Below are 25,796 nucleotides of genomic sequence, written 5' to 3' on the forward strand. Positions count from 1 at the left end.
CTGGCAGCTGAACTGCGCACACGTGCAGCAGGGAACTGGATAGATCCATCTTTAGGAGATACGGACTCAGACATGGCCCCGGTTAGCGGTTACCACTTGATGGTCTATGTGAAATGTATTGCTGGATCTCAGGCTGGCTCCCATCACTAATGGCATCAGTTGGCTTCCCTGCTGGCAGGAAAGCAGCTGTGGAAGCTCCCCGCATAGACTCTTGAACAGAACCAGAAGCTGGAAAGTCGCCCAGGTTCACAGGAAGCAGGAAAGATGTGTGGGAGAGAGCAGGACCTGATGGGGTCAGGTAGATCCAGACTGCTGGGAGGTGTAAATTGGGTTGGGGGGGGGTGTTATTTCTAAAATGAAAAAGGTGGCAAAAAGAAACCTGTCTTTCCCCGATGCAGTATCTCCTGCAGTGGGAGAATATGCTAACCGGGTGACTTAAATAATTAATGAACTAATTCTAGGGGTTTTTTTTTTAAGATTGCAGTTCTCAAGTTTAGAATCAGGCTAAGGCACTGCACGCATGTTTTATCAGTACATCAAACGAGGGCACGTCTCCATTCCAGTGCTACATCGGCACAGCTGCACCGCTGGAGCACATCTGGTGACGACGGGCTGTGCTGACAGGAGAGCGCTCTCCCATTGGCATAAATACTGCACCTCGGCAAGAAACGGAAGTTATGTCGGGAGGAGAGCGTCGGCGCCGGTGTGGACAGCATGAAACTTGCGTCGCTTGGGAGGGGGCTTTTTCCACACACAGCCCCCCCGAGCGAGGTGAGTTAGATCGACTTAAGCAGTAGTGTAGACCTGCCCTAAGTGTATGTATACAGGCAAGCAGCACGGTCTAGTGGTTAGACCAGGGGAGTAAGTGCAAGGGTTCATGGGTTCTGTGCCCAACTCCCACTAATTCACTGTCAGGCCTGAACCACCAGCTGCCTAGGTTTCTCAGTACAATAGGAATCACATTTACCTGCCTTGAGATCAATGGTGGAAAGCAGTTCTACAAATGCAAAGTCCACCGTAGCTTGTGGCTGGCAAAACGTCGTCCATAAAGTTCTACCATGTGGCTTATGGGCACCATCGCCCTTAATATGGCGCGGCAGCTTGCAGGGACAGTGAGCCTGCTACCTGACTGGCCTGGTTCTGATCTCACACCGGTCTGAATGCCACGGACTTCTCTGGAGTTATTCCTGCTTTGCACTAGTGCAAACAGACAGAGAACCAGGACCATACGTAGATCCCAGCGTGCAATGCGGCCAGTCTTCTTCAAGGTGGAAGGAGCTTTGTACCGGAGGAGAGTTGACATTCGGTGCAGCCCCTTAGGCTCTTAGCAAGTCACCAATGCAGCCTTTGATGGGGTGAAATTTGTGCTCCCTCCCCAGCACGACAAACCCGTAGCATTGTGGATCGCAGAACGAGAATTCTCTGACACAGCCGCCATGGAAATTCTTGTGCGTGCCTCGGATCAGTGGGAAAATAGTTTTCCCCTTGCCACATTATCTTCATGTCACCCAGCGACGAGGTCCAGGAAAACTACCTGCAGATGTGTGCCTGCTCTCGAGCCAGTTGGGGAAGTTACACCATGAGAATTCACCTTCCTGAAGCAAGCCAGCAACATCAGCAGCAAGTAGAGGCCAACGGGGGGAGCCTGACAGCACGGAGGGATGCACGGCGAGAACTGCTCTCAGTGGGAAGAATGGTTTGTACACGTTCAGGTTAACGATACAATCACAAGGGTCCAGAGGGACAGAGAAACAATACAGGGAGGAAAGGATCCTATTAGAGACTTGGTGGTTGGTTGCATTAAAATACTGTCACGGCAGAGACCATGTTACGGATACTTGGATAGGCACAGACTTGCGTCCATGTGTGTGGTGCAGCTAAATGAAGCCTATGGACTGGAACCAGCCAATGTGTCAAAATCCAGTTGCAACTAAGTAGGGCAGGGGATGCTTAACAAGGGTTCTTAGAATCCCTACCCCACCAGAATCCCTACCCAGTGGTTGGGGCAGCCCTCGAAGCGTCGCGTTGTCTGTGCCCGCACCCTGTGACTGTGGACCTGATTCTCCGCTCCACTGCACCGGGCGCAGTCATTTACCCCAGTGCAAAGTGGGGTGCGAACGGCTACCAGATCATAACGGCAGCCTCTCACCACCACTTTGCACTGGTGTAACCTATTGCATAAGGCCCAGGGCAACGGAGAAGCAGGCTCTGGGTGTCTAGTCCTTGATGATTGACAATATTGTGCGAAAAGGCTCATTTTAAAAAGGAAATAATCCAGGTTATATCCTAGGAGGCTTGCAAGAGGGGGTTAATATTGACAGCCATCCACAGCACCGTGAGGCTGGACCAAATTCATGACCACTTTAGGGCTCCATTAGGCCATATATAGGCTGACCAGACAGCAAATGTGAAAAATCAGGATGGGGGTGGGGGGGTAATAGGAGCCTGTATAAGAAAAAGACCCAAAAATCAGGACTGTCCCTATACAATCGGGACATCTGGTCACCCTAGCCATATACTGTGGCAATTGCATGTAATTGCCATCCTCCTATTCCCAAAAAGCACAGGCCTCTGTCAACTGAACTGAAGGGGACTCTCTGCTAGCTCTTAGTGCAGGGAACTATGGGACACAGCTGAGCAGTTGGAGTGCATCCAGGACAGTGGCTTTTTACACACACACACACACACACACACACACAGCTCTCTTGCAAAGAATGCTAGTTCTCGTTCCCGTCCTTACCCAGTAAACCCTCCAGCAATATAAACGGCAGGATTTTAACCCTTGGAACCCCCGTCTCCTCCACTAATGCTGACAAAATTCAATTCCTCCAACACACCAGAAAGTTGGGACTTCAAGCTTCCTGTGACACTTACAGAACTATCATCAAACTCACATATGTCACTGCAAGCCAGTTGCTCCAAATTAGTTATTCATAGGCACCAGAGCAGTAAAACCCTAATCTCGTCACATGACACTTACGCCTGAGGCAGCATAGGAAACCATCCCAGCCTAATGTAATGCCAAGCAGTACTAAGCAACAGGTATTTGTTTAGACTCCTCAAATTGGATGGTTTTAAAAGGCCAGTGCCAGGAGCACATGTCTGAAAGCCTTGGACTCGGCCAGGTTTAATCAGGTCATTGCTGGAAGGAAGCAGACAAGACTTTTTACCAGGTGGAAAACAGTGATTTGGCTGGAGGCTGTTTGTTCAAATGAGCCATCCTGGAGAGCAAGTGGTGGGGCTCAAAGGGATTCAAAAGTATCCTGTCTTCTGACAGAGGCCAATGCCAGGTGCTTCAGAGGGAATGAACAAAACAGCACAATTTATCAAGTCATCCATCCCGTCATCCACTCCCAGCTTCTGGCCGTCAGAGGTTTAGGGCAGGGGTCGGCAACCTTTCAGAAGTGGTGTGCCGAGTCTTCATTTATTCACTCTAATTGAAGGTTTTGCGTACCAGTCATACATTTTAACGCTTTTAGAAGGTCTCTTTCTAAGTCTATAATATATAACTAAACTATTGTTGTCTGTAAAGTAAAGAAAGTTTTTAAAATGTTTAAGAAGCTTCATTTAAAATTAAATTAAAATGCAGAGCCCCCCGGACCGGTGGTCAGGACCTGGGCAGTGTGAGTGCCACTGAAAATCAGCTCACGTGCCGCCTTTGGCACCCGTGCCATAGGTTGCCTACCCCTGGCTTAGGGACATTCAGAGCATGGGGTTACGTCCCTGACCATCTTAGCTAATCGCCATCGGTGGACCCATCCTCCATGAACTGAGCTAATTCTTTTTTGAACCCAGCTATACTTTTGGCCTCCACAACATCCCCCGGCAATGAGTTCCACAGGTTGACTGTGTTGAAATAATTTCTTTTCTTTGTTTTAAAACTGCTGCCTATTAATATCTTTGGGTGATCACTAGTTCTTGTGTTATGTGAAGGAGTAAATAACACTTCCCTATTCAGTTTCTCCACAACACTCATGATTCTATAGACCTCAATCATATCCCCCTTTAGTTGTCTCTTTTCCAGTCTTTTTTGATCTCTCCTCATATGGAAGCTGTTCCATCCCCCTAATCATTTTTGTTGCCCTTCTCTGTACCTTTTCCAATTTTAATTGTAATACCTGCTGCTAAACCTCCCTTCCCAAATTGGCCCAGAATCCCCCCCACTTTCTGGGCTTCACTCCAAACCACCCATATGACTAGGGACACTTCTTGGCACAATGGACTGGTCCCCCAGTAGAACATGTCAAAACTATAATGAGACTCATCAATTAAGGTGGGCTATTATAGATAATTAATTGATGAGTCTCGTTATAGTTGGTATGGCAACACCCATTTTTTCATGTTCTCTCTGTATATATCTTCCAACTTTATTTTCCACTCCATGCATCCGATGAAGTGGGTTTTAGCCCACGAAAGCTTATGCCCAAATACATTTGTTAGTCTCTAAGGTGCCACAAGGACTCCTCGTTCTTTTCGGTACTCAGAGTAAGTGCTGCAACTTTCTTGAGGATACAGGGTGTTTTTCATACAAAGAACACGAATCTCTGCTTTAAATGCAAAATTCAACTCAGCTGTAACTACAGAACCATAGCTGGCATCTCCCGAATAGTAATCTCCATGGGAGAGGATAATATTGGTAGTCCAATGTGTTGTAAATAGAGTGTTATTTTCAGAGTAGGGTGAAACTGCAGATATGATTTTAACTAATTATTTTGCAAAATTGTCTACAATCTCATTTCATCTGATTCCACGTCCCCTGATCTTTTGTTTTGAGGGGGGAAATTTGCAGAAATAGTGGATTTGGAAACAAACAGGTGAAATCACTAATTTCACTTTTTGTTCATTTCTTTTTTGCAGTGAAATTGAGGTCACTCAAAGGTTTCATTTTTGTTTGGAAATGTCACACACAAAAAATCATGAAAAACCACAAATTTAGAATTAATAATGAAATGCAAAAAAGATCCATTTGTAGCACTTCCCCATCTCTGGGCCTCAATGTCTCCATCTGTAAAATGGGAGAATGATTCTGACCCTCCTTTATAAAACACTTTGAGATCTCGATAACAAAGCACAATAAGAGCCACATATTACAATAACAATTAATACCAGCTGCCTGAACTATAAAGCCAGTGTGTAGTCAAGGAATTATTTTAATATTCCTCTTACATATTTAAAAACATTTGTAAAGAAGGCCAATAGGAGCTGTAAATCTATCCTTAACACCAGAATTTGCAAAATCCCTTGCAGTGTTTAAGTCGGTTAGCAAGATGAATTTATGTGAGGTGACCAGGTGTAGCTGATGGATACATTTATGTGGTCTGCAAACCTTGGGAAAAAATATTACTTGTGAGAATATGTGGTTTTTTTTATTTCTCTCCCTTAAGTTTTGAATCCCTGATTTTGCTAGAGGTTCTTCTTGCTAGGGAAGGCTGGGCAGATCTGACGGACGCTCACCTCCCCCATTTCACGCCTTTGTTTTTAGCTAATATCACTCTCTGGGTAGAGGCTTGGATTTTTCAAACCTCTTATCAGGATCGGAGATTTCCTTGGACTTGCCCCCATTGGGTGCCAGAGAAGTGAAACTCCAACCATTATCCTCTGAATATAGCACTGCCATGCACTGCCCCCTTTATCAAAGCACTCTGAACTGTACACATCATCCCCGATTAGGGTGACCAGATGTCCCGATTTTATAGGGACAGTCCCGATTTTTGGGTCTTTTTCTTATATAGGTTTCTATTACTCCCCACCCCCGTCCCGATTTTTCACACTTGCTGTCTGGTCACCTATCCCCGATCATCGGGCTCTCATTCCGCCTCCCAGCCTACCAACCGTATCAGACTTGTCCAATGTATCTAAAACCACTTTCCACTTAGAGTTGGGATGTGTTTTCTTTGCGGAGTCTGAAGAGTACAGGGTATGTTCCCCAAAATTACACCACTTACTTTGTAAGTACTGAGTGGATTTTCTGAGTTCTTCCATTAATTAGTCAGGTAATTTTAATATTAATTTTTTTTTAAAGTTGCACTTTGTCAGAGCTTTTTGTCCCTGGTCATTTCCCTGGGCATTTTCTATCTGCACAAAAGTTAGCAGAGAGGTGAATCTTGAGTAGAGCTGGTGCAATTGTGTAGTTGGGTGGTTTATTTTTAATTCTTTAGGATGAACGTTTGTTTTTTCTGCTGTTATTCTTCAGCAACCAAAGTTTCTCCTTAAGCAGAGACTGGCACATAACGTCTCCTTTAGAGAAACTCACCTTATTTTGTAATGGCCGCCATCAGCCATTGCTCTCAGTGGAGGGAGACCAGAAGTTGCCCTAAATTAAGGTGATCCCTCTCTCTCCCATTGCAGTAGTGGGAGTGAAGCCAAGCTGCCCTCAGCGAAGAGGACAGACCTCTCTGCTGTGTGGTGGCAGGCTATCTGATGCATCTAAGACTAGCTGGATAAAGTAGGAGTAGACATTTAAGAACATTTGCAGCAGAGTTCATATGATCGGGAGTAGCCATGTTAGTCTGTATCCACAAAAACAACAAGGAATCCAGTGGCACCTTAAAGACTAACAGATTTATTTGGGCATAAGCTTGAGGTTTTTTTACCCACGAAAGCTTACGCCCAAATAAATCGGTTAGTCTTTAAGGTGCCACCGGACTCCTTAGAGTTCATAAGAGTGATTATCTGTGGAAAATACACAGGAAGCTGGAACTGCTGCTAGAAGGTCTTGTGTGGTGTGTGAGACATCACCATAAAAACTCCCTCAAGACATCAAGGTAATCATATTACATCCTCCTCCTATGCCAAAGTCTCCTCTCACCCTGGCCAGTCAGGCCACCATCTCCCAGCCTTGCAAGGCGCCTCCCCTCTGCAGTCGTTCAGTTCCATCTGTAGAATAAGCAGAGCCCTTGTGAGGTCACAGGCCTATGGGATGTTGGTGTGAGCCAGGTCTCCCGGAGGGCCTGGGATGTGGGGAAGCTCCCAGCTCAACACAGCAGAGCCACCTGCTTGCTGGACCTCAGGCAGAGCAATGCTAAGCACTTGGGAGGGGGCTGATTCTCCGTCCACTCACACCAGGACAACGCCCTGGACTGCCGTGGAGTAAGTGAACAGAGAACCACACCCCTGGTATTCAGTGTCAGGGCCACTGATCTCACTGCCCACTTCGCCGAGTGGCCTCAACCAGGAAGGTCGCCGAGTGGCCTCAACCTCTTGCCTGCTGCCTTGGGCAAAGCAAAGGCGCTAAGATGGCCACTACGGAGCATTCGCTCAGAAGCGGCTTAAGCCCATTTTGGCCTCTGCTCCCTCCCAGGGGCAGGGGCGATCTACATGGGTTACTATCCCACCCCTGGAGATGAGCCCCCGGCGAGCATGGAGGATCGTTAGCACCCACCGACCCCTTTGGTGTCCTGCACTTCCTGGGAACTTGTGCACTTGGGGAACTTGCCATGGGAAAATGCAAGCTCGTGCCAGAAACAGCTGAGCGAGAAGCTAGAGAGAGTGCATGTGGGAGTGCACATGCAGATGAGCCTGGGAGAGAAGATGGAGCGGAGATTTACCTGATGAACTAGCTGAGGTGTTGAAGGATTAAAGGAAGAAGCAACACATTCGTTTTAGGCTGCGCTGCAAGAGATGGCGCTTTGCATGCGCCACATTAAAGATGAGGCACCAGTTCTCATCTTGCAAGAACTCCATGTCCTATAGGTCACACTTTAACCAACCCTTGTTGAAACATCTCATGGCAACACCACCCATTCTCCCCAGACAAGGCAATCCCAGGATCAAACTTTTACTGCCGGATTTAAAAAAAAATAAAAAATTCCTACCGTAAAAACTCAGGTAGGTTACTCCAAAGGTAATGACTATCTCAGCACTTTTAGGGGACTTAGAACCTCAGTTGTTACCTGGAATTCTTTCCCGAGTAACCATCAAAACAGAACTTCTCAGCCGTGGCAACACTGGAGCCAATTCTCCTAGATACATCCAAAGAGCAGTTGTGTAACCTGACTGTCCTTCAGACTGACACAGCAATTATGCAGCAACCAAAACCGTTCTACCAGCAACATGATGCCTATGGTCCCAGACCCTTAGATCAATCGGAGAGCCAGTCAAACCGGCCACTTCAAACATTTGTCCTTCCAGACAACCCTGCATCAGTAGGTAAGAGAATTAATTCTCTGTTCTGCTGTCTATTCCTCTTTTAAATTCCCCCCTTCAGAGTCATCAGTCCTGGGTATTCTCTTCAGGAAATATACTGCTGGATTCTCTCCTTTTCGTTCTCTTCCAATTTTCTTTAATCCTTTGAAGTTAATAATTTTACACCCTGTCAAAATACTCATCAAATAAAGCATCATTTCAAAATGGGGCCTTGTGACTTTTCTGTGTTACTATTTCAGGACGATCCAACCTGTACCATCCCCCAAGTCAAGAGAAAGACATTTTCACTGGACCCCCTGCAGGTATGTTTAGGACACATAAGATTGAAAGACATAAGAATTAAGACTGGAATTTTCATAAGACCTGGGCACTGTCCAGGGGTGCGCTACTCACCACTGGAGCACCTCCTTGTGGCCATAGAGGAGGATTAGCTCTGCCCATCTGATGCCTCTTCCTGCAGATGCTCACGCCGACTTTCTCTCGGGACTCGACTGCTCCCTCTTCGTGGCTTGGTTCTCCCTTTCTGCGGGTGCATACCAATGTCTCTCTGTCCCAGGCAGTCCTCCAGTTCACTGCCTCAATGGTGCCACTTCCCCACTGGCTGGTAGGGGAACCCACGCCTGCCCTCTTCTCTGGGTTCCAGCCTGGGGACCCTACACCCACCACTAAGGTCTGTACAGTCCCACACCTTCCTGCTGTTTCCCTGGACTACTTCCTATGTTGCCTCTCTCCGTTTCTTTCTCCACCCTCCTCCAGGCATGTCCTTCCCTACAAGCCTAGCTCCCGTCTCTCCCTAGTCTCAGGGGGAGTGACTGCAAACCTCCTCCCTGTAGCCCCATTCTGCCTCCAGCTGTCTGACTTTATACAAGCCCTGGCTGTTCCACTCAGGTGAGCTTCAATTAGTCCTCCTGGCTCCCTGGCTCCCCCTCCAGGTGCAGCCTAGGCAGTTAATTGGCCCATTTAGCCACCTTAACCCCTTCAGGGGCTGGTGTGGACATCCCATGACAGGCCCCTAACGCCCTTTGCAAATCTCATCTGTAAAAGATAACAAAGGGTGCTAGGCAGACAGCTGCCTGGTATCCGGCGAGAAGGTCCGCTTTCCCTTCCACTCTCCTGTTGGTTGCTCTTCCTTATACTCCCTCCCTGGCGTGTAAGCTCCCCTCATTTTGCACACGCACACACACACCATCTGAATGGTAAATCAGTGCAAGCTACACTGTGGCTTAGTCAACATGGAAAAGTTAGGTCACAATAGCTTTGGGGGAGGGATAGCTCAGTGGTTTAGCATTGGCCTGCTAAACCCAAGGTTGTGAGTTCAATCCTTGAGGGGGCCATTTAGGGAACTGGGGTAAAAATCTGTCTGGGGATTGGTCCTGCTTTGAGCAGGGGGTTGGACTAGATGACCTCCTGAGGTCCCTTCCAACCCTGACATTCTATGATTCTGTCAGAGGTGTGAAAAATATATATATCCCTAACGAACATCGTAGTGCCGACCTAACCCCCAGTGGAGATGCAGCTACTTCGATGGAGGAACGCTACCATCATTCAGGGTGGGGGTGTTCCTACACCCATGGAAAAACCCCTTCCAGCAGTGTAGGCTGTGTCTACACTACGGGGTTGGGCCGGCACAGATACGGCAACCTAGCTATGCTCATGTCATCTTCGTAGCCTAGACACGCCCTGTGATGTCAACGGCACCTGCATTGTGATCAGTTTACACTAAACATGTCACTTACACTGTTCACTTGGGCCCAGAGATTCCCTGGGAGCGGCACCCTCTGACTCCAGGCTGCATTTGCCCCAAATCCCAGATCGGTGCAAGTGACGCTATTTTTCCACTGGCACCGGTTTCGGACCAGATGTGTACCCAGTGTGTAACCTACGCTCCTACCTGGGCCATAGCAGAGCCTTGATCCTTTGTGCCGGACCCTTAGCTGGTGTACACTGACTCAGCCCCATTGAAGTCAAGGGAACTACCCCACCAATTTACAGCAGCTGAGGATCTGGCGTTTGGCGGGTCTTGGCTGGGGGTGAGTCACGCGCTCCCGGAGGATTTATTTACTCGTCGGCTCCGGGGTCCCCACGAATGATGTTTTTATCTCCGTTGCCCAGGTTTCCAGATGGCACCCTGTGGGTGCTTTTTCGATCCCCGGATATATCGCATCGAATGGGCAATGACCAATTTCGTGCAACCGTCAGTTTATAAACTCACGGGTGGATCCAGTTCACCAAACGCTTACCTTCTGGACCCCCACCGATACCTCAAGAGTCCTGTCCAGACAGTCCCCTACCCACCTTACCACCCGATCCCGAGCAACCCCCAATACATCATGCCTTATTTCAATCAGGAGGGCCCCGCCAATGGGACAGAACAAGGTAATTTGGTCCCTGACCCACTCCACGACTCCCAGTTTCTTGAGATGCCTCAGCCACAGGAAGATGGTCAGAACAATGACAACAAACTGCCGCAACTCCTCGTATCGCTGCCTGGACTCAGCCAGAATGAGCAGAGCCTCCAGATAAGCACCTACTGCCAGCTTAAGGGGAGGCCAAGTCCCCACAACCCAGAGTTTCAAGGGTTTGATAGTTTCCAGGTGGACGGGGAAGAACTCAAAGAAAATCACATGAGCCAGAACCTCCTAGTGAATACACAGATCCCAGACATTTGCATCGACGATCAAAACCCTCTTTCCAGTCCCAGTGTGGCAAACGCACAGGTGATGGCGGAGGCAGCGTCGTGTCCTCTGCGGGACAGCCTCGTCGCTGAAGACAGCGAAGGGCTGGACACAGAGGAGCCCTTCGATCTGCCTGAGAAGGTTTTGCTGGAAGATGCAATGAAGCTGTTTGATTGCTCTCCAGCTAACTCGGACTCGGAGGTTTCCAGAGAGAACCTGAGCCGCACCCTAACGTCCAGCGAGAGCGAAAGCAAAGATGGCTGCTTCCCGTGTGACGACTCGTCCAGCGACATACGGTCCCTCAATCTGCCTGATGAGCTGCTGTCTTTTGACTATAGCGTTCCCGAGATCCTAAATACAGTGGCCAGCATGGATTATTTCTATGACCTCAAAACTTTCACTGAGGACCCCAAGTGGGATTTGGAGCGGGTGCTGCAGCCTCCCCAGGACAGTGGGCCGCTCCAGGACCCCAGGCAAGAGCCCCAAGGAAAAGAGAAGCACAGCAGTGCATCCATAAAGAAAGGAAAGCCGACAAACAGCAAAAATCCGCCTGCCTCTGCACAGGAGAGCAGCACGTCGGACAGGCAGGAATGCCCGGTGACAGGCGTCTGACTAGCCCATTCGGAGCAGCTGTACGGAAGCAAAACTGGGCTGGAGCAGGGCTGGGTGATTGCAGTTAATGACTGAGCCTAATGAACCATCCTACTATTATTCTATTAAAAGCGATCTATCCGGAAACCCGCTCTGTGCCCGCATTTAAGAGAAGGTTCTAAGGGTGTCCCACATGCTGCAAGAGAGGGGAAGGAGATGGAAACGGGCCAGGTGTCTGCAAGGGTGATGAAACCCTGCAGATTGGGTCCAACATCAGTCATTCATCATTCCCAGATATTACAGTTGGTCAATGAGTTACAGGTCTCTTAGAATATATATTTAGCTGTGCATGACTAATTCAGACTGTTACCACAACTGCCTTTCGGGGGTGCATTGGGGGCTGATTCTCAGAGGTGCAGAAAGTCCCTGGGGAAATTAATTGGTTTTCCTTCTTCGAAGAAAGCCGGTTTCAACAAAAACCGGCATTAATCAGTGCAAAGGGGGGGGGGGGATTTATTCCAGCCGTGGGTGCCTTAAGAGCCTGCAAAGTGGGTGTGTCAAGTACAGCTCAGGATGGTCAGAATAGACACCCCCATTGGACACCCTCCCTTGGACCATCCAAGGTGCTGGGCAGTGGAAAAGGAGGCCCTCAATGAAAGCACGGAACCCCGCAGTCCTGCCCCGCCCGGAACACATGGCAGTGGATTGCCAGCGGTGGGGGTCTAACCCGAGCTAGAGTGGGAGTGTGGCTCCAGCAAATGGAGCACTAGGCACGGTCTCAGAGTGCATGATGATTGGCAGGGGCGGCGCTAGCTTTTTTGCCACCCCAAGCACGGCAGGCAGGCCGCCTTCGGCGGCGTCCCTGCGGGAGGTCCGCCGGTCCCGCGGCTTCGGCGTACCCGCCGCCAAATTGCCGCCGAATCCGCGGGACCGGCGGACCTTCCGCAGGCACGCCACCGAAGGCTGCCTGACTGCCGCCCTCGCAGGGACCGGCAGGGCGCCCCCCACGGCTTGCCGCCCCAGGCACGCGCTTGGAGCGCTGGTGCCTGGAGCCGCCGCTGATGATTGGACTCTGTAACTATTACAGGGCCCCCTTCGAATGAAGTTTAGAGGAGCCGGGTAGGGACGGCTCAGGATGTAAATTAGCTCCCAGCAGCTCCTCTGTGCCCACCCCTAGGATCTCCTCCTCGGTGACTGCCCTTTACCCACGTGCCCCACAGTTGGGATGTAACTGGTCACCTCATGGGCCCTGGGCACACAACGAGGCCCCAGATCCTTGGTGCTGGGCCAGGCGGCAGCGCCCGGTGTGTGCCATGGGGAGGGGCTATCCCTTCTTCCCCTCTTGGCCCAGCAGAGGTAGTTGAGAAGATGGAGGCAAAGGGAAGAGGAAGTAGCTGCTGCTGCTACCGCCTAGGGTGACCAGATGTCCCGATTTTATAGGGACAGTCCCGATATTTGGGACTTTTTCTTATATAGGGGCCAATTACCCCCCACCACCACCCTTGTCCCGATTTTTCACACTTGCTGTCTGGTCACCCTACTGCTGCCTGGAGGAGAGGCTGCAGGGGGCAGCAGGTGCCTCTGCCTGAGCTTGCGTCCTGCTTCTTGCTAGCTGGCTCTGGGGTGCCACCGATGGTGCATTTAATGGGTGAACGCTGTGATGGCCTGGTGCATAGATCACCCCACTGCAGAGCCTGGCAGGGGGTGGCTCAGCTTCTCTCTGCTGCGGTGTTGGAGCCAATGAGGATCATTGTCCTTGGTGACTTCGCTGTCCATGCACATAAGGACTCGTGGGGGTTAGTTCAGTATCTCAGGGCTGCCATGACAACCTGGGGGCGGACCCAGCCATTTTCTGGTTCTCACCTAGAGCAGGCCACAAGCTGGCCCTCATAGAGCAGGTGGAGGTTACATCCTCGTCATGGGCAGACTGGTCCTTCACTTGGTGAGAGCCTGTTTCCATGGGCCCTCTGAGATTAAAAGAACCAGTCCACTTCCAAGGGGTTCACTGGCACCTTCCTCTGAAGCATCTGGAACTAGCCCCGGTTGGAGACAGGACAGTGGACTAGATGGACCACAGGTCTGACGGTCCTTCCTTCCTAGAGTACTGCTTCACGCAGACACGCTGCTACATCGCCGCTCAGAAGGCAATGCAGACTCCCAATTGGTTTCTAGGTGGGACTGATAGCAGCCGTTTTGATCCGTAAAGCCCTGAACAGTTTGGGACAAATGTCTCCATGCTACGCCATCACCGTTGCAATTTGCAGGGGGCCCAGAAGCCAACAGCCCCCCAGCTTAAGCCGGTGGCAGGGGGCATCTTCCATCTAGGGAGCCTAGATACAGGTACTCACTACTCCTCCTTTGTTCCAAAACAGCCCAGAATGGATGACTCCGGAGCAAACACAAGACTTACCTAGTGCCCCAGCTTTTCCTCAAAGGGGCAAGTTAAGCGATAAGGGTTGGTTGGAGGAGCCAATTAAGTTGTGGAAGTTCAGTGAACTGGATGATTTATATTTCAAAAGACAGGGTCAGTGGGCAAGTGTTTATGTGAAGATTATTTATATAGCTATATGTACGTTATACAGCTTTGCTTTACGAGCACCTAGGACCCTGGAGAGGTGCTTTATAATGCAAGAAAAAACTGTATAATACAATAAAATCACTTGTTTTCAAACCTGTTCCCAAAACTGCATTTCAGATGCCTCTGCTTCTTTACCCCTCTCCTGCTCTGCTACAGCTGTCCCTTAAATAGGTACCGTTGTATGATATGCAGCAAATCCATCAAATCCAATTACTGTCATGTTCATGGTAGGGCTGTTCACAACATTAATACACACACCATTTTGAAAGTGGGAAGTTGTTTCCAAGTTGCAGGCTTTGAAACAGATGCAGTTCTGTTTCCCCCCCCCCCCCCCCATGTACCTTTTTATTATTTACCAGGTTTTTGATGAAATAATTATTGAATTTTTTTTGTTTAATAGCAATTGCATGCATCATGCACCCTGGCTTCTGCACTTAGAGGGTGGGTTTGTAAACATCTTCATTCCGTGCAGTTGTATGTGGTCTAATAGAGGATCCATTTTACTAATATTTGTCTCGTTTGGACTGTAAACTCTGCAAGGCCTGAACGGTCTCTCACTATGTTTGAGCAGCCCAGGGCCTCGCTGAGTCAGGAGGTGACACTATCATTCATAGGTGCTAGAACTAGGGGTTGCAGCAGCACCCCCGGCTTGAAGTGGTTTCTGTCATATAAAGGGTTTATAGTGTGGTTCAACAGCTCTCAGCACCCCACCCTAGAACATTGTTCCAGTGGCCCTGTTATCATTTTTACGGGAGGTAAAACTTGGGGTACATAAGACAAACCAGGCTCCTGAAAGGGGTACAGTAGTCTGGAAAGGCTGAGAACCACTGAGTTAAGCGAAGAGGAAAAGTCCATTAAGTAGTGGAGGCTCACAACACAGACACCCTGGTGCGATCCCCCCTGGTGCTCCCAGCCTGGGATGCCCTTACATGAAGCACCCCCATTAGAATTCCCTGGGGAAACCACATTGTTATGTACAAAGCACTATTGTGCAAATAGGGTTCTATCTACCCTATGCTGCTGTAGCACCACAGGGTAGACGCTTCCTTCTGCCATGGAAGAAGTTCTTCTATTGAGGTAGGTAATCCACCTCCCTGGGTGGCAGGAGCTAGATTGACAGAATTCTTCTATGGGCCTGGCCACATCTACACCAGGGGCACAGTACCCTGGGGTGTGAATTTGTCATACCACTGAGCAACGTAGCTCCAGCAAGTTAAGTTTTAAGTGTTGACCAGGCTGTAGAAAGCACTTTGCAATCGAGGATTCTGCATCGTTTTACAAACTAGTGATCTCAACCTTACTATAGGCCTGGGAGGTAGATAATTAAGTGCTTATCTATCCCCCCAAGGAGCCTAACCCCCCATAGATCCCCCATTTTTTTCCCCCCCTTTGCAGATCTCCTATTAAAAGTTTTACCAAGATCAGTATTCAGAGCGGACACAGAAGTAGTGTCTACAACCATGTGGGTTCTAGGGAAGAGAACGTGACACCTTTTTATTGAACCAACAAAACAAGCTGCTTTGGAGACAAAGTCTATATGGGTGGGGAAGGGACTCTCTTACCCCAAAATTACCTTGCCAGTGGCTGACACAGTAATGAAACAGTGTCCTGATTCCATCCTGGAGAGGGCAGACCTGCTAATTGTGTCATAGAACCCATACCACTAGTGAAGATTCTCCGAGTCTGGGGGATAAGTGTCTATTCCTTTGGGGTAGGAGGGCTTGAATTTAATCCCTGGCAGGAGGCAAAGAAACAGCCTAGGTACCGGATGAAATGAGCGTCCCTTTGCTAGGAAACTCATTTTGAAAGCAGAAAGTTTTCCAAAGAGGGAGATATTTTTGCAGCCCGCAGAGAACCCAGGAAAGATGTGCAAGGAGAAAGCAATGGCTCGAATAGTACAGCAGGTGCCTGGAATACTTCAACTCTCTTTATTGATCATTTTAACATTCCATCTGCATAACCTCACATGTCAACACACAATACTCCATTTAGAAACAACCTATTTACATCATCTGCTGCCAAGCCGGGCCGTTACAGAATACCACATCCTGAAAGTCTGGTTCTGAAAGGGTATAAACTCACCCCTAGGTGACACTGCTCTGAGAACTGAAGGCTACATTACTGGATCAGAAAGAGGAACAAGTCCCTGAGTCTTGCTAGCGATAGGTGCAGGCTGAGATACACATGCAACTATTTGGTAGCGGATAGCGTGGGAGTTAGTGGAATAAAACCCTTCGCTACAATAAAATCTCAGCAGCATGGCTCGGCTTAGAAAGTCTAGATACTAGACAGCACATGGACAGAAGCAGCCACTGCAGCGAGAGAGAAATGGTGGTTGTTTGGTACATCCTCTTCCTCAGCATCTCACCTCCCAAGCCGACTAGTCGTTGAACATCCCTCTTAAACCCTAAGTTTCGAATACTTCAGACTCCAGCTTCCCGCAGGGCTGCGCTTAAGACGTTAGCAGATAACCTCTTTCCAGGGTCACTGGGCTAATTTACTCGAGAGAAGAAAAAACAAAAACAAAAAACACACAGAAGAACCACAACGAGACACACTAGTGTCTTAGGACCAGCTTTCCTCTCCCGATGCTGTTGTAGAAGCCTTTGGTGCCATCCGGCCCATGGGGCAGGCGCATCACTCCAGGTCGAAGGCCAAAGGAATCCGGCATCTTTCTTAGTGCCAGGGAGCTGCAGGGTAGAGCTCTGGTTTCCAGAGACTGGCTATGGGCAGCCACCCGTCGCCGCTGGACCCAGGAGCTGCCAGAGCCAATCCCGCTGTCCCAGCAGGAATCGGACAATCTTCGGAACTCGGGACTCGTGTCTGGGCTGGAGGAGCCACCGTTGCCCAGCTCGGCAGCCAGGGGCGAAGGGCAGTGGGGGGGAGCCAGACTTTTATTGGAGAGAAGAGGGCTGGCGTGAGGGCTGCTGAAGAAGCCGGGTTTGAAGCTCATGCCCAGGCTGCCGGCGGACCACACTGGAGTGGAGAGATACTTCTGCATCAGGACGGGAGGGGAAGCCGGCATGCTGTCGGACTCCGAAGAGCTGCAGAAGAAAGAGTCTCCCGCGGCATAGGCCAGCGTCTCCGACGCCTGCTGCTTCCTGCCCAGCTGGTCCACCAGCTCCACCTCTTCCACGTCATCCCCGCTCTTCTTTTTGGCGCCCTTCCCGGAGAGACGGACTACCTTGATGCTCTCCCTGCCGGGGGAGCCCAGGCCATGGTTCAGCTCCTCATAAGCCTTCCTAGCACTCTCCAGGTTTTCATACTCCACCAAGGCGCAGCACTTGGTCAGGAGCTCGGGGTAGCGGGAGGAATACTTCTTCACGTCGGAAGGCAGCTTCTTACCCGGCCTCAGGATGCGGATGGAGGCGATGGCGCCAAAGGGGCTGAACATTTTAGTGATGGTCTCAATGAAGCTCTTCTGGAGTGGTGGCGACACTCCTTGTTCCTGGGGTAGGAGGTTCCAGGCCAGGAGCAGCTTGCTTGGCGGGATGCTCAGGAGAGACTCCGGGATGGGAATTTTCCTTCTCACCTTAGTCCCTTCTTCGTTCACCTCCAGCAGCTCCGAGAACTGCAGGGCGTAGAGAGTGAGCCTCCAGTCTCGAGTTAGGTATTTCACCTGTCAGCAAGAGAGAAGGGAAACAATATTCTCCTGCCATGAGGATATTCAAAGACTCCCCCTACTCTTGGGATGTACCTGCACAGAACCCTCTGCACCAGCTCTGGTACTGTCCATGTGCAGCTATGGAAAGGGGCACAGCTCCCCACATGCCCTCGGTTCCTTTCACACACACACACACACCCCCAAGCAGCCAGTCAGAATGGTGTTCCCGCCTCCTTTATCCCCATCCCAGCCCTGGGCAGGATTTCACCCCCAGTGCCTCTGTGCTAAGACAGGCAGTGGGAAAGTTGCGTATGGAACAGATCCAGGAGGGAAGCGCCAGGGGAAAGAGACGAATAAAAATGTTGCTCTGGTGGGAGCTTCGGAAATTGCCCTGAGCCAAATGCTCTGTGGCGAGCGACTCCCCACCTCTTCCTGCTGGAGGGGAGCCTCCCGCTCCGAGCTGAAGCATGTTGCCTGGGAGGAACGTGCCCACGCGCCTGGCCCTTGGTTATTCGGACAGAGCCCTGGAAGCGCACGCTGCTCTATGGAACAGGGCCTGAGACCCCAGAGGGTTACCGGAAGGGGCCTCTTGGGTCACGGAGGCCAGTCCCCAGGCAATCCCGTCATAGAATCCCAAAGGTTTATTAAGCTCCATCTTAAAACGACACCAGTCATGGAAACAGGGTGTGGGGACTGGGGGGGGGGGGGGGGGGAGAACACTTCCCAGCTACAAAATATTCAGTCTTGGGTGCTCTCATAGCTTTTCCATAGCATGCCTCATCCAGAGAGGATTGCCCTAACCTCCCACTGGTTATCAGGTTACATCTCTGGGGAAAGACCAGCACATGCTGACATGCGGAGTATTGTTATGTTTTAACTGGTCTTTTAATATAATTATGTCTTCCCCCCCCCCCCCCCCCGCTCTGTTCCTCTGCTTTCCTTGTTCCCTTCCCCTACTGCTGTCATCAGGTTCTAAAGCCCATCTGTTCACCTCTCCTGTCCCTACTATGGCACAGTGACCCCAGGAACAAAGCTTCTCCTCTTTGCCCTCAGCTGCTTTCACAGAAGTCCAGGCTAGCACTTGGGTTCCCCCCTTACCAGTAGCCAGAAACGAGAAGAGCTCAGCTGTCTGCAGCACAGAGTTCGGGGACGTTGGCTCTAACTATTTTCAAGGGAGGAAGGGAGCAGAGGTTTCATAGATGGTGTGGCTGGGCCTGGAAGGGACCGTTATGCAGGAGGTCGGACTCATCTAACACCTCAGAAACTTCCATCCAGCTACACCTGTACAAGCAGACTGATTGTGTACAGTCAGAGCACACACAATATTCACCCACAAGCCAAGAACGGCTAAACATGAGTCAGAGCTTGAGTATGTAGAATTCCATAGAAGGCCGCTGACATGTGTCTGTTTAGGCCAAGATTTCTCAAAATAGGAACCTGAGGTTAGTCTCACAAGTAAAGGACTCCATTTCTACCAATGCTGGGCAACCACTACCTCCTGGAGCAGGCAATGAATGTTGCTTCTTTCTGAGCACTTCTGAAAATTAGACTGCTTCTCTTCCCCAGAGCCTGTCACGCAATTTAAGAACCTAATTCGAGGCCCTCCCATTTTTGAAAATCTGTGCCAAACAAACAGTTAAATCTTAACATCTACATCGAGCACTTTTCATCCCGAAAGATCCTAAAAGACTTTACAAGCTACCCACTGCCATCTACCTCTGAAATGCAGCCACCTCTGGGGTGAAGCACAACTGATAACAGAGTGAGGCTGCACAGCAGTTTAGGATGAGGAGGGGTGGGGAATGCTGTATCCATTTGAAATGGCCAGGGGGCAGGCCACGACCCAGGTCGAAGTTGAGCCCTGCAAGGGCCAGAGGAGGTCAAGCTAAACTTTAGCACGTGATCAGGATATTGGCTTGGTCCTTCCTCTTAAAGGCTACAGCACTTAGATCCAGTCCTAGCTTCCTTCTAGTCCAGGGGTTCTCCGGACAAATTTTTTGGTGGCCTCAGTGCGGCCACCAGCTCTGGCTGGTGGCCACTCTCTCACTTTTTCTTAAAATACTTAATTAGCTTTAGGAAAACCAAATAAATATGCACATAGACACGTCCAAATCATTGTAATTTATTCATTGCTAGCTAGTAAGTCTGTTGTGAAAAGTGATATTAACAAACATACAAGTATCCCTTTTCACAGCAGACTTACTCAGCCCCGGCAAGCCTGGGGACAAATTAAGCCCTGGGGGAGGGCCAAGGGAGATGGGGGTGGGGAGCTGGGAGAGGCAGTGACGGCTGGAGCCCTGCGACTAGAGCCCAAAGTCCTGCAGCTGGAGGACGGGGGCCAGAGGATGGAGCCCGAAGCCAATGGGCTGGACCCTGGGGCCTGCCACCACAAAGCCAGTGTCCGGGGCTGGAGCCCGAAGCCCCACAGCCAGAGCCTGCTGCCCTGCCACCCCCGAGCTGAAGCCCACCGCCCCTGGGAAGGTGGGGGACGCACTGGCTGCCTGCTCCTCCAGCGTTGTGCCCCCGGTGATTCCAGAGGGGGGCAGGGCCCAACCCCTGATGGTGGCCCCAGCAACCAACACCAAGGAGCAACGGGGCATCCAGGAGCAACAGGGAGAAGGGAAGGGGGAGGAGGCCCTGCCTTGGAAGGGATGAGGAGGGCAATCACAGCCCAGGAGGTTGCGGCCGCAAGAAAAGCCCCTGGTGGCCGCATGCAGCCGCATTTGAGAAACACTGCTCTAGTCCCATGCACCAGGATGTGAGCGGCAAGAGGGAACCACCCACCTTCTTGAAAGATGTCAGCAGTTTGATGCTGACGAAGCCCAATTTGTTCTTCTGAACGTGCTTGAGGAGGAAGGCATCCTTGGCCAGGTTCTCGTCAGACAAGTAGAACTCCACTTGAGACACAATCCTCTGGATCAGCTGTGCGTCGGGCACTGGGGAGTCGCACTCGAACGAGTCAGCCCCAAAAATGTCATTCAGGTCGTAGAAGCTCCTACGAGCAAGACAGCCGGGTTAACGCCCAAGGGATAAACAAGCACACAGGCCTGGATCACTTACAGTCGACACCTGTCACTAGCTGGGTTACCCACTTACAGACAAACACCCAGGTACCCCGGTGTGGCTGCAATCGAGGCAACGCCTTTAGGATTCATGAATACAAGGAAATCTCAGAGGAGCTTCCAGCCCTCAGTGCCGGTAAACACAGCACTTTCCCCACTGCTGTTCCTGGATGTGACCTGCATTGCAGAGTGGATCAGCATCACTCAGCCATGGAGACGGGGGTGGCTGGGTTAGAGACCAGCAGCGTAGCTCTGGATTGGAAGTGCTACTACTGGGTGAGCATAGAAAGATACCCACGTGTCCCTACCTATCTGGGAGGTGAGTGTGGTGCAGCAGCAAAAGGAACAGAACTGGGACCCCAGAGCTCTGTTCCAATTATTATTATTATTAATGCTTGTGCAGATTGGCTGTCGAGGTGCTCACCTGGGGGAAGGCCATTCAAACACCCTAGACAGGAGCTCAAGAGATACCCAGGATTTGTTTCAAGAGGGGACGGAATAGTCTCTGGAATGACTGCAACATTAGGATGCAAGCCGCTGGTAGGGTGACCAGACAGCAAATGTGAAAAATCAGAACGGGGGTGGGGGGTAATAGGTGCCTATATAAGAAAAAGGCCCAAAAATTGGGACTGTCCCTATAAAATCAGGACATCTGGTCACCCTAGCCGCTGGTGATATTGCAAATAGTGTTAAGCTTTTGTTTAACCAGATATTTGAGCATTTAGCTCTTGAAAGAAATGCTGATTGCTAGCTGTGGTGCAAATACTCAGTGTATTACCCATAAGACCTGTTCTCACCCTGACTCTGTTGCTGCCCACTAATTATACCCTGCAAGCAAGATCATCATTGTAATGTTTTGGCAGCACGTGACTAAGGAGGGAAGCCCAGGGAATGGTAAATTTGAGAGGGACAAGCGGTTGCGTCAGTCAGGCTCCCGCCCACAATCCCTAGAAGGGCGAGTTTCTCGATTAACTCCCCCTCCATGACCTCAGTCCCCCCATCTCCTGAAACTGGGTCACTTTGAAGGAGTGGGGAGTGAGATAAGGCCTGGATCTCATTCCCACGTTACAGTTCTCAGGCTGTAACACTGGGGGGCGGAATCTCTGCTGTAGTCGTAGGAAGAGAGCCCTGGGGAAGAAGTGCCCTGTAGCCCACGAAAGCTTATGCTCAAATAAGCTTGTTAGGCCTTGGCTACGCTTGCAAGTTACAGCGCTGTAAAGCCTCCCCCAGCGCTGTAACTCACTCCCCGTCCACACTGGCAGGGCACTTACAGCGCTGTATCTCCCTGGGTACACCGCTGCAGGTACTCCACCTCCCCGAGAGGAATAACAGCTGCAGCGGAGTGGCTAGGACTCACGGGTGTGAGTGTAAATGCTTGCAGCGCTGTACTAATCACCTTGTCAAGTGGCCAATCCTCTCCATTGTTGTGACCGGCTGCAGGAATGCGGAAGTGCCGGTTTCAAAGCTCGTACCACAGAGAAAAGCAAACAGTTTGCAGCTTGCTTTGAGTGAGTAAATGAATGAGCAGGAGGCCGGGAGTTCGGAACTTGCAAAATAGAGAGCTGACATGCTCCAAAAAGCGCTCTCTCTCCCCCCACACGCCCTGTCACAATCCACCCCCCCGCCGTTTTGAAAAGCACATTGCAGCAACACCAATGCTGGGATAGCTGCCCAGAATGCACCGCTCCCAACACAGCTGCAAATGTTGCCAGTGTGGCCACACCACTGCACTGGCAGCTGTCAGTGTGGACAGACTGCAGCGCTTTTCCCTACTCAGACAGATTTACCTCACAGCGCTGTACAGCTGCAAGCGTAGCCAAGGCCTAAGTCTCTAAGGTGCCACAAGTACTCCTGTTCTTGTTGTGGATACAGACTAACACGGCTGCTTCTCTGAAACCTTAATTAGCAATGGGAGAGTTGTCCCAGATTCAGTCCTGCCTCAAGTGCAGGGGACTGGAATTGATGACCTATGGATGTCCCTTCCAGTCTCACATTTCTTTGCTTGTATCTAACTCCCCGGCAGAGACACCCTGGGGGAAGGTGGGGCGAGGCGCTTTAAGGGAGAGGCTGGGAAGACGTTTCTCCTATTTGATACCAACTCCCTTCCCCACCCCCAGGATTTTCCCCCATGTCCACGCATCTGGCCAGCATACCTACAATAGAGGGGGACCAGAAGCCCACAGAGAATCGGTTCCACTGAGAGCTTCCAAGTTACAAACATAGGCATAGTGCAGGGAAGCGGGTCCCGTGAATACCCAGCCTGCACTGAGCGGGTAGCTCCCTGCTTGCGTGAGAAAGCCGGGTGAGAAGAGTACGGATTTTAGCCATAGGTTAAAAGCCATAATGGGGTCATTTCCCCATTGCCCAGCTTGGTCACTGATCTGCTGTGCGATCGCAGGCAAGGACCCGCTCTGCACCTCGGTCTCATCCATTTAGACAGTGGGCGCGTCAGGCCCGAGGCCATCTCACCTTGCGTTTGGACAGTACCCAGCACCAAGGGGCCCCCCCAATGGTCTCGAGCTGCTAGTGCTATGTAATAACTCAGCATGGGAGCATTGTACACCCGCTGTGCCCTGGGGTAAAGGGCTACCCAAGCAGCAGGACACTGCAGAGCCAAGCCGGCTGGGAACTAGCCGACTCCAGCCTATTGGCGCTAGGTTAGAGGGGAACTTTCAACGCGAGAGCACTAGCTCAAGTCCAGATCAATAGCCAACAGAAGTGGATAATATCAAAGGCCTTTGTGGAGGATCATGTAAAGTGTGTTGGGGTCTTGGTCTAACCCCCAGCAGCTCACATTGGGCACCAGTTGCCCCCTCTGTTTGCAGTCTCAGCAGAGGCAGAGAATTGAAGGGAGCCCTCAACTCCCTTCTCTCTCCTAGAGCTGGTTCCTCTAGGAGATGCAGCATACGGCAGGGCACTGCCTGCACTACTAGGAAACTGGAGATAACTAAGGCCTTATCTCCAGGGCTATCAGGGAGGGGCAGCCCCACAATAGATAGATAGACACATACCCATCAAAGTTCTCAAAGAAGTCTTCCTGGCTCAGTGGGGGGAGAGGCTGGCTCTTGTGCGGAAGGAAGTGCAGAGTAGAAAAAGGAGTCGTTTGCACTTGCACGGGGGTGCTGCACCTGGGCTGGGAACCAAGCCCCAGGGCCACCAAGGAACCATGAGACGACATGGTGCTTCATCTGGCAAGGTAGAAGAAATACAGAGGACAATCACAAGCAGCTTAAATGCCTCGTATTGAAGGAGACAGTGCTTAATTAGCGATTGGACTAAGCCCCAGCACCTCTGGGCTTGGGAGTTCATAGCCCCAGTATCTCCGGGCTTGGCACATGGGTTATGAATACAAGACAATTGCTTGAGCCCCGGCACCTCTTTCATTACAAATTCAGCACTAAAATGAGAGTGCGATTGGGAGCCCAGGGCACATATCACCCACCCCTCCCCCAGCAGGGATCAACACTACACCCCAAGAAGCAGATGATGGACTCTGGGAAAGGGGTGGGCCTAAGGGCAGGAGAAAGCAGGTGCAAACACCAGCTTCTTACCTGTTTCACCAGGTGAAGATGCACTAAGAGCCCACCAGCTCCTTCTGCTACATTGTGGAGACCCCTACGTTATTTCCTTTCCCTCCCCCCACAAACTGGTCCTACTAACAATACAAAGAGAGAATTCCCTAGACCTCCTAGGCCACTGGCTTATAATAAAAGCCAGACCCACCCAGGAAGCCACACAGCAGAGCTCTGGGGCCTGCCCTGGCTGCTAAGAGGAGGCAAACGAGCATCCAGGTGAAATGTGTTGTCAGGTTAAACAGCTTCACCTGCTCTGCATGAGACTCCTGCAGGAAACAGGGCAGCGCCCCAGCCTGAGGAGAGGCCTTTGGCGTCCTAGCAGGTGTGCCCTGGGAGCTGAGCTTTTAATGGCTTTCACCAGGTATATGATGGGGGAGCCGGAGCTGGGGGGAGGGTGAATTGCAGAGCTAACCCTGCCTTTGTAGGCATGTTATGCACCTTGAGCTCAAGACCGGGAGAAGTTGGTGAGCCCCGTCCGTGACTCTGCTGAGACAGGGAACTTTCTGTGGGGGCCCTTTTGCATCCCCAGCGCTAATTTAAATGATTAATCTAGATCAGCTGCTGAAATGCTGCCTCTTGCCCTTTGTGAAGGCTAGAAAAGGGCTGGGAGACAGAAGCAGGACCCCACATTCTAAGGTTACTTCCTTTTGATGCCCCTGGGCTGGTGGGTGATGCTGATGGCAGCACGGTTCTGGCATGTGAACTGTCTGTAAAGGGGCAGGCAGGCAGCGTCCACTTCCATCAGTGAAAAGCAAGCTATTAAAGGGCAGGGAATGCGCTCGAGCAGGGGAGTGGAGCTGGCCCCGCTCTGATAGCTCCAGCAGCATCTCCTCCCACCCAAAGGAAACAGCTGCTTTCTGCTCAAACCTACAAAGGCCAGGCCTGCACTGCTCCTAGAGCTGAGATGATGCTGTTGTCACAGGAAGTTCCCCGCTTTGACCAGAAGGAGCCGCTCCCTAGCAGGGTTGGGGTTGGCCTTCAGCTGGGGAAGGCGTTCACTAATGGGCAGGGAGTGAAGATATGGGAAGCAGGTGCCTTTTCCTGTCCTGGGGGTGATGGCTGGAGGGAAACCCTGGGATGGAATCAGTTCGGAAAGGGGGTGGGGAAGAAAGAAAAACACAACCCCCACCGTTGTGGGCCCAGTCTAGGGTGACCAGACAGCATATGTGAAAAATCGGGACAGCGGGTGGGGGGTAATAGGAGCCTATATAAGAAAAAGACCCCAAAATCGGGACTGTCCCTATAAAATCGGGACATCTGGTCACCCTAGCCCAGTCTGACCTGTGCCAGTCACGGGGCACAAATGTGCTCCCTGGATCCTTGGCCCCAGGCTGAACTCCCAGCAGGTCAGAGCAGTGCCCAGGCTGCTCTAAATTCCACCAGGCCCTCTTCCCTTGGTAATCCCTCCTATTGCCTGTATACCAGCCAGGCTAGCTGGATGCCAGACGGGACTTCCCCACCCCTACGCCCGGGGAATTGCCAGCCAGCCAGCTCTGTCCCCCAGTGCCACACAAGTGCATTTGTCTGCCTGGATTCCAGCTCGCCTTTGAGAGTGTATTAATAGAA

At 50.9% G+C, this 25,796-nt stretch overlaps 2 protein-coding genes across 2 annotated transcripts; one reads left to right on the forward strand and one right to left on the reverse strand.

Annotated features, from left to right (window-relative positions):
• The first annotated feature begins 8,021 nt into the window (after nt 1-8,021).
• Nucleotides 8,022-11,432, forward strand: PRR22 (proline rich 22). Its single transcript, XM_024205309.1, has 3 exons — nt 8,022-8,148; nt 8,385-8,447; nt 10,258-11,432. Exons 1-3 carry the CDS (start codon nt 8,022-8,024, stop codon nt 11,430-11,432), a joined length of 1,365 nt encoding a protein of 454 aa, XP_024061077.1.
• A 5,114-nt stretch (nt 11,433-16,546) lies between these two features.
• On the reverse strand, nt 16,547-25,116 carry LOC112110364 (la-related protein 6-like). Its single transcript, XM_024205317.2, has 4 exons — nt 25,102-25,116; nt 23,667-23,843; nt 20,378-20,588; nt 16,547-17,608 (listed from the first exon to the last, which is right to left on the reverse strand). The coding sequence occupies exons 2-4, from the start codon at nt 23,831-23,833 to the stop codon at nt 16,547-16,549; spliced, it is 1,440 nt and encodes a 479-aa protein (XP_024061085.1). The 5' UTR covers nt 23,834-23,843; nt 25,102-25,116.
• Between the last annotated feature and the right edge of the window lie 680 nt (nt 25,117-25,796).

The sequence above is a fragment of the Terrapene carolina genome, unplaced genomic scaffold, assembly GCF_002925995.2.
Source record: "Terrapene carolina triunguis isolate 2854851 unplaced genomic scaffold, T_m_triunguis-2.0 Scaffold194, whole genome shotgun sequence".
Taxonomy (NCBI): Eukaryota; Metazoa; Chordata; order Testudines; family Emydidae; genus Terrapene; species Terrapene triunguis.

Coding starts and splice junctions, on each gene's coding strand:
- PRR22 (XM_024205309.1), top strand. CDS start 8,022: ATGCAGCAACCAAAACCGTTCTACCAGCAACATGATGCCTATGGTCCC. Junction 8,149..8,384: donor AGACAACCCTGCATCAGTAG/GTAAGAGAATTA, acceptor TTACTATTTCAG/GACGATCCAACCTGTACCAT. Junction 8,448..10,257: donor TTTCACTGGACCCCCTGCAG/GTATGTTTAGGA, acceptor TCCGTTGCCCAG/GTTTCCAGATGGCACCCTGT.
- LOC112110364 (XM_024205317.2), bottom strand. CDS start 23,833: ATGTCGTCTCATGGTTCCTTGGTGGCCCTGGGGCTTGGTTCCCAGCCC. Junction 20,589..23,666: donor TTCTTTGAGAACTTTGATGG/GTATGTGTCTAT, acceptor TCTTGCTCGTAG/GAGCTTCTACGACCTGAATG. Junction 17,609..20,377: donor TGCTGACATCTTTCAAGAAG/GTGGGTGGTTCC, acceptor TCTTGCTGACAG/GTGAAATACCTAACTCGAGA.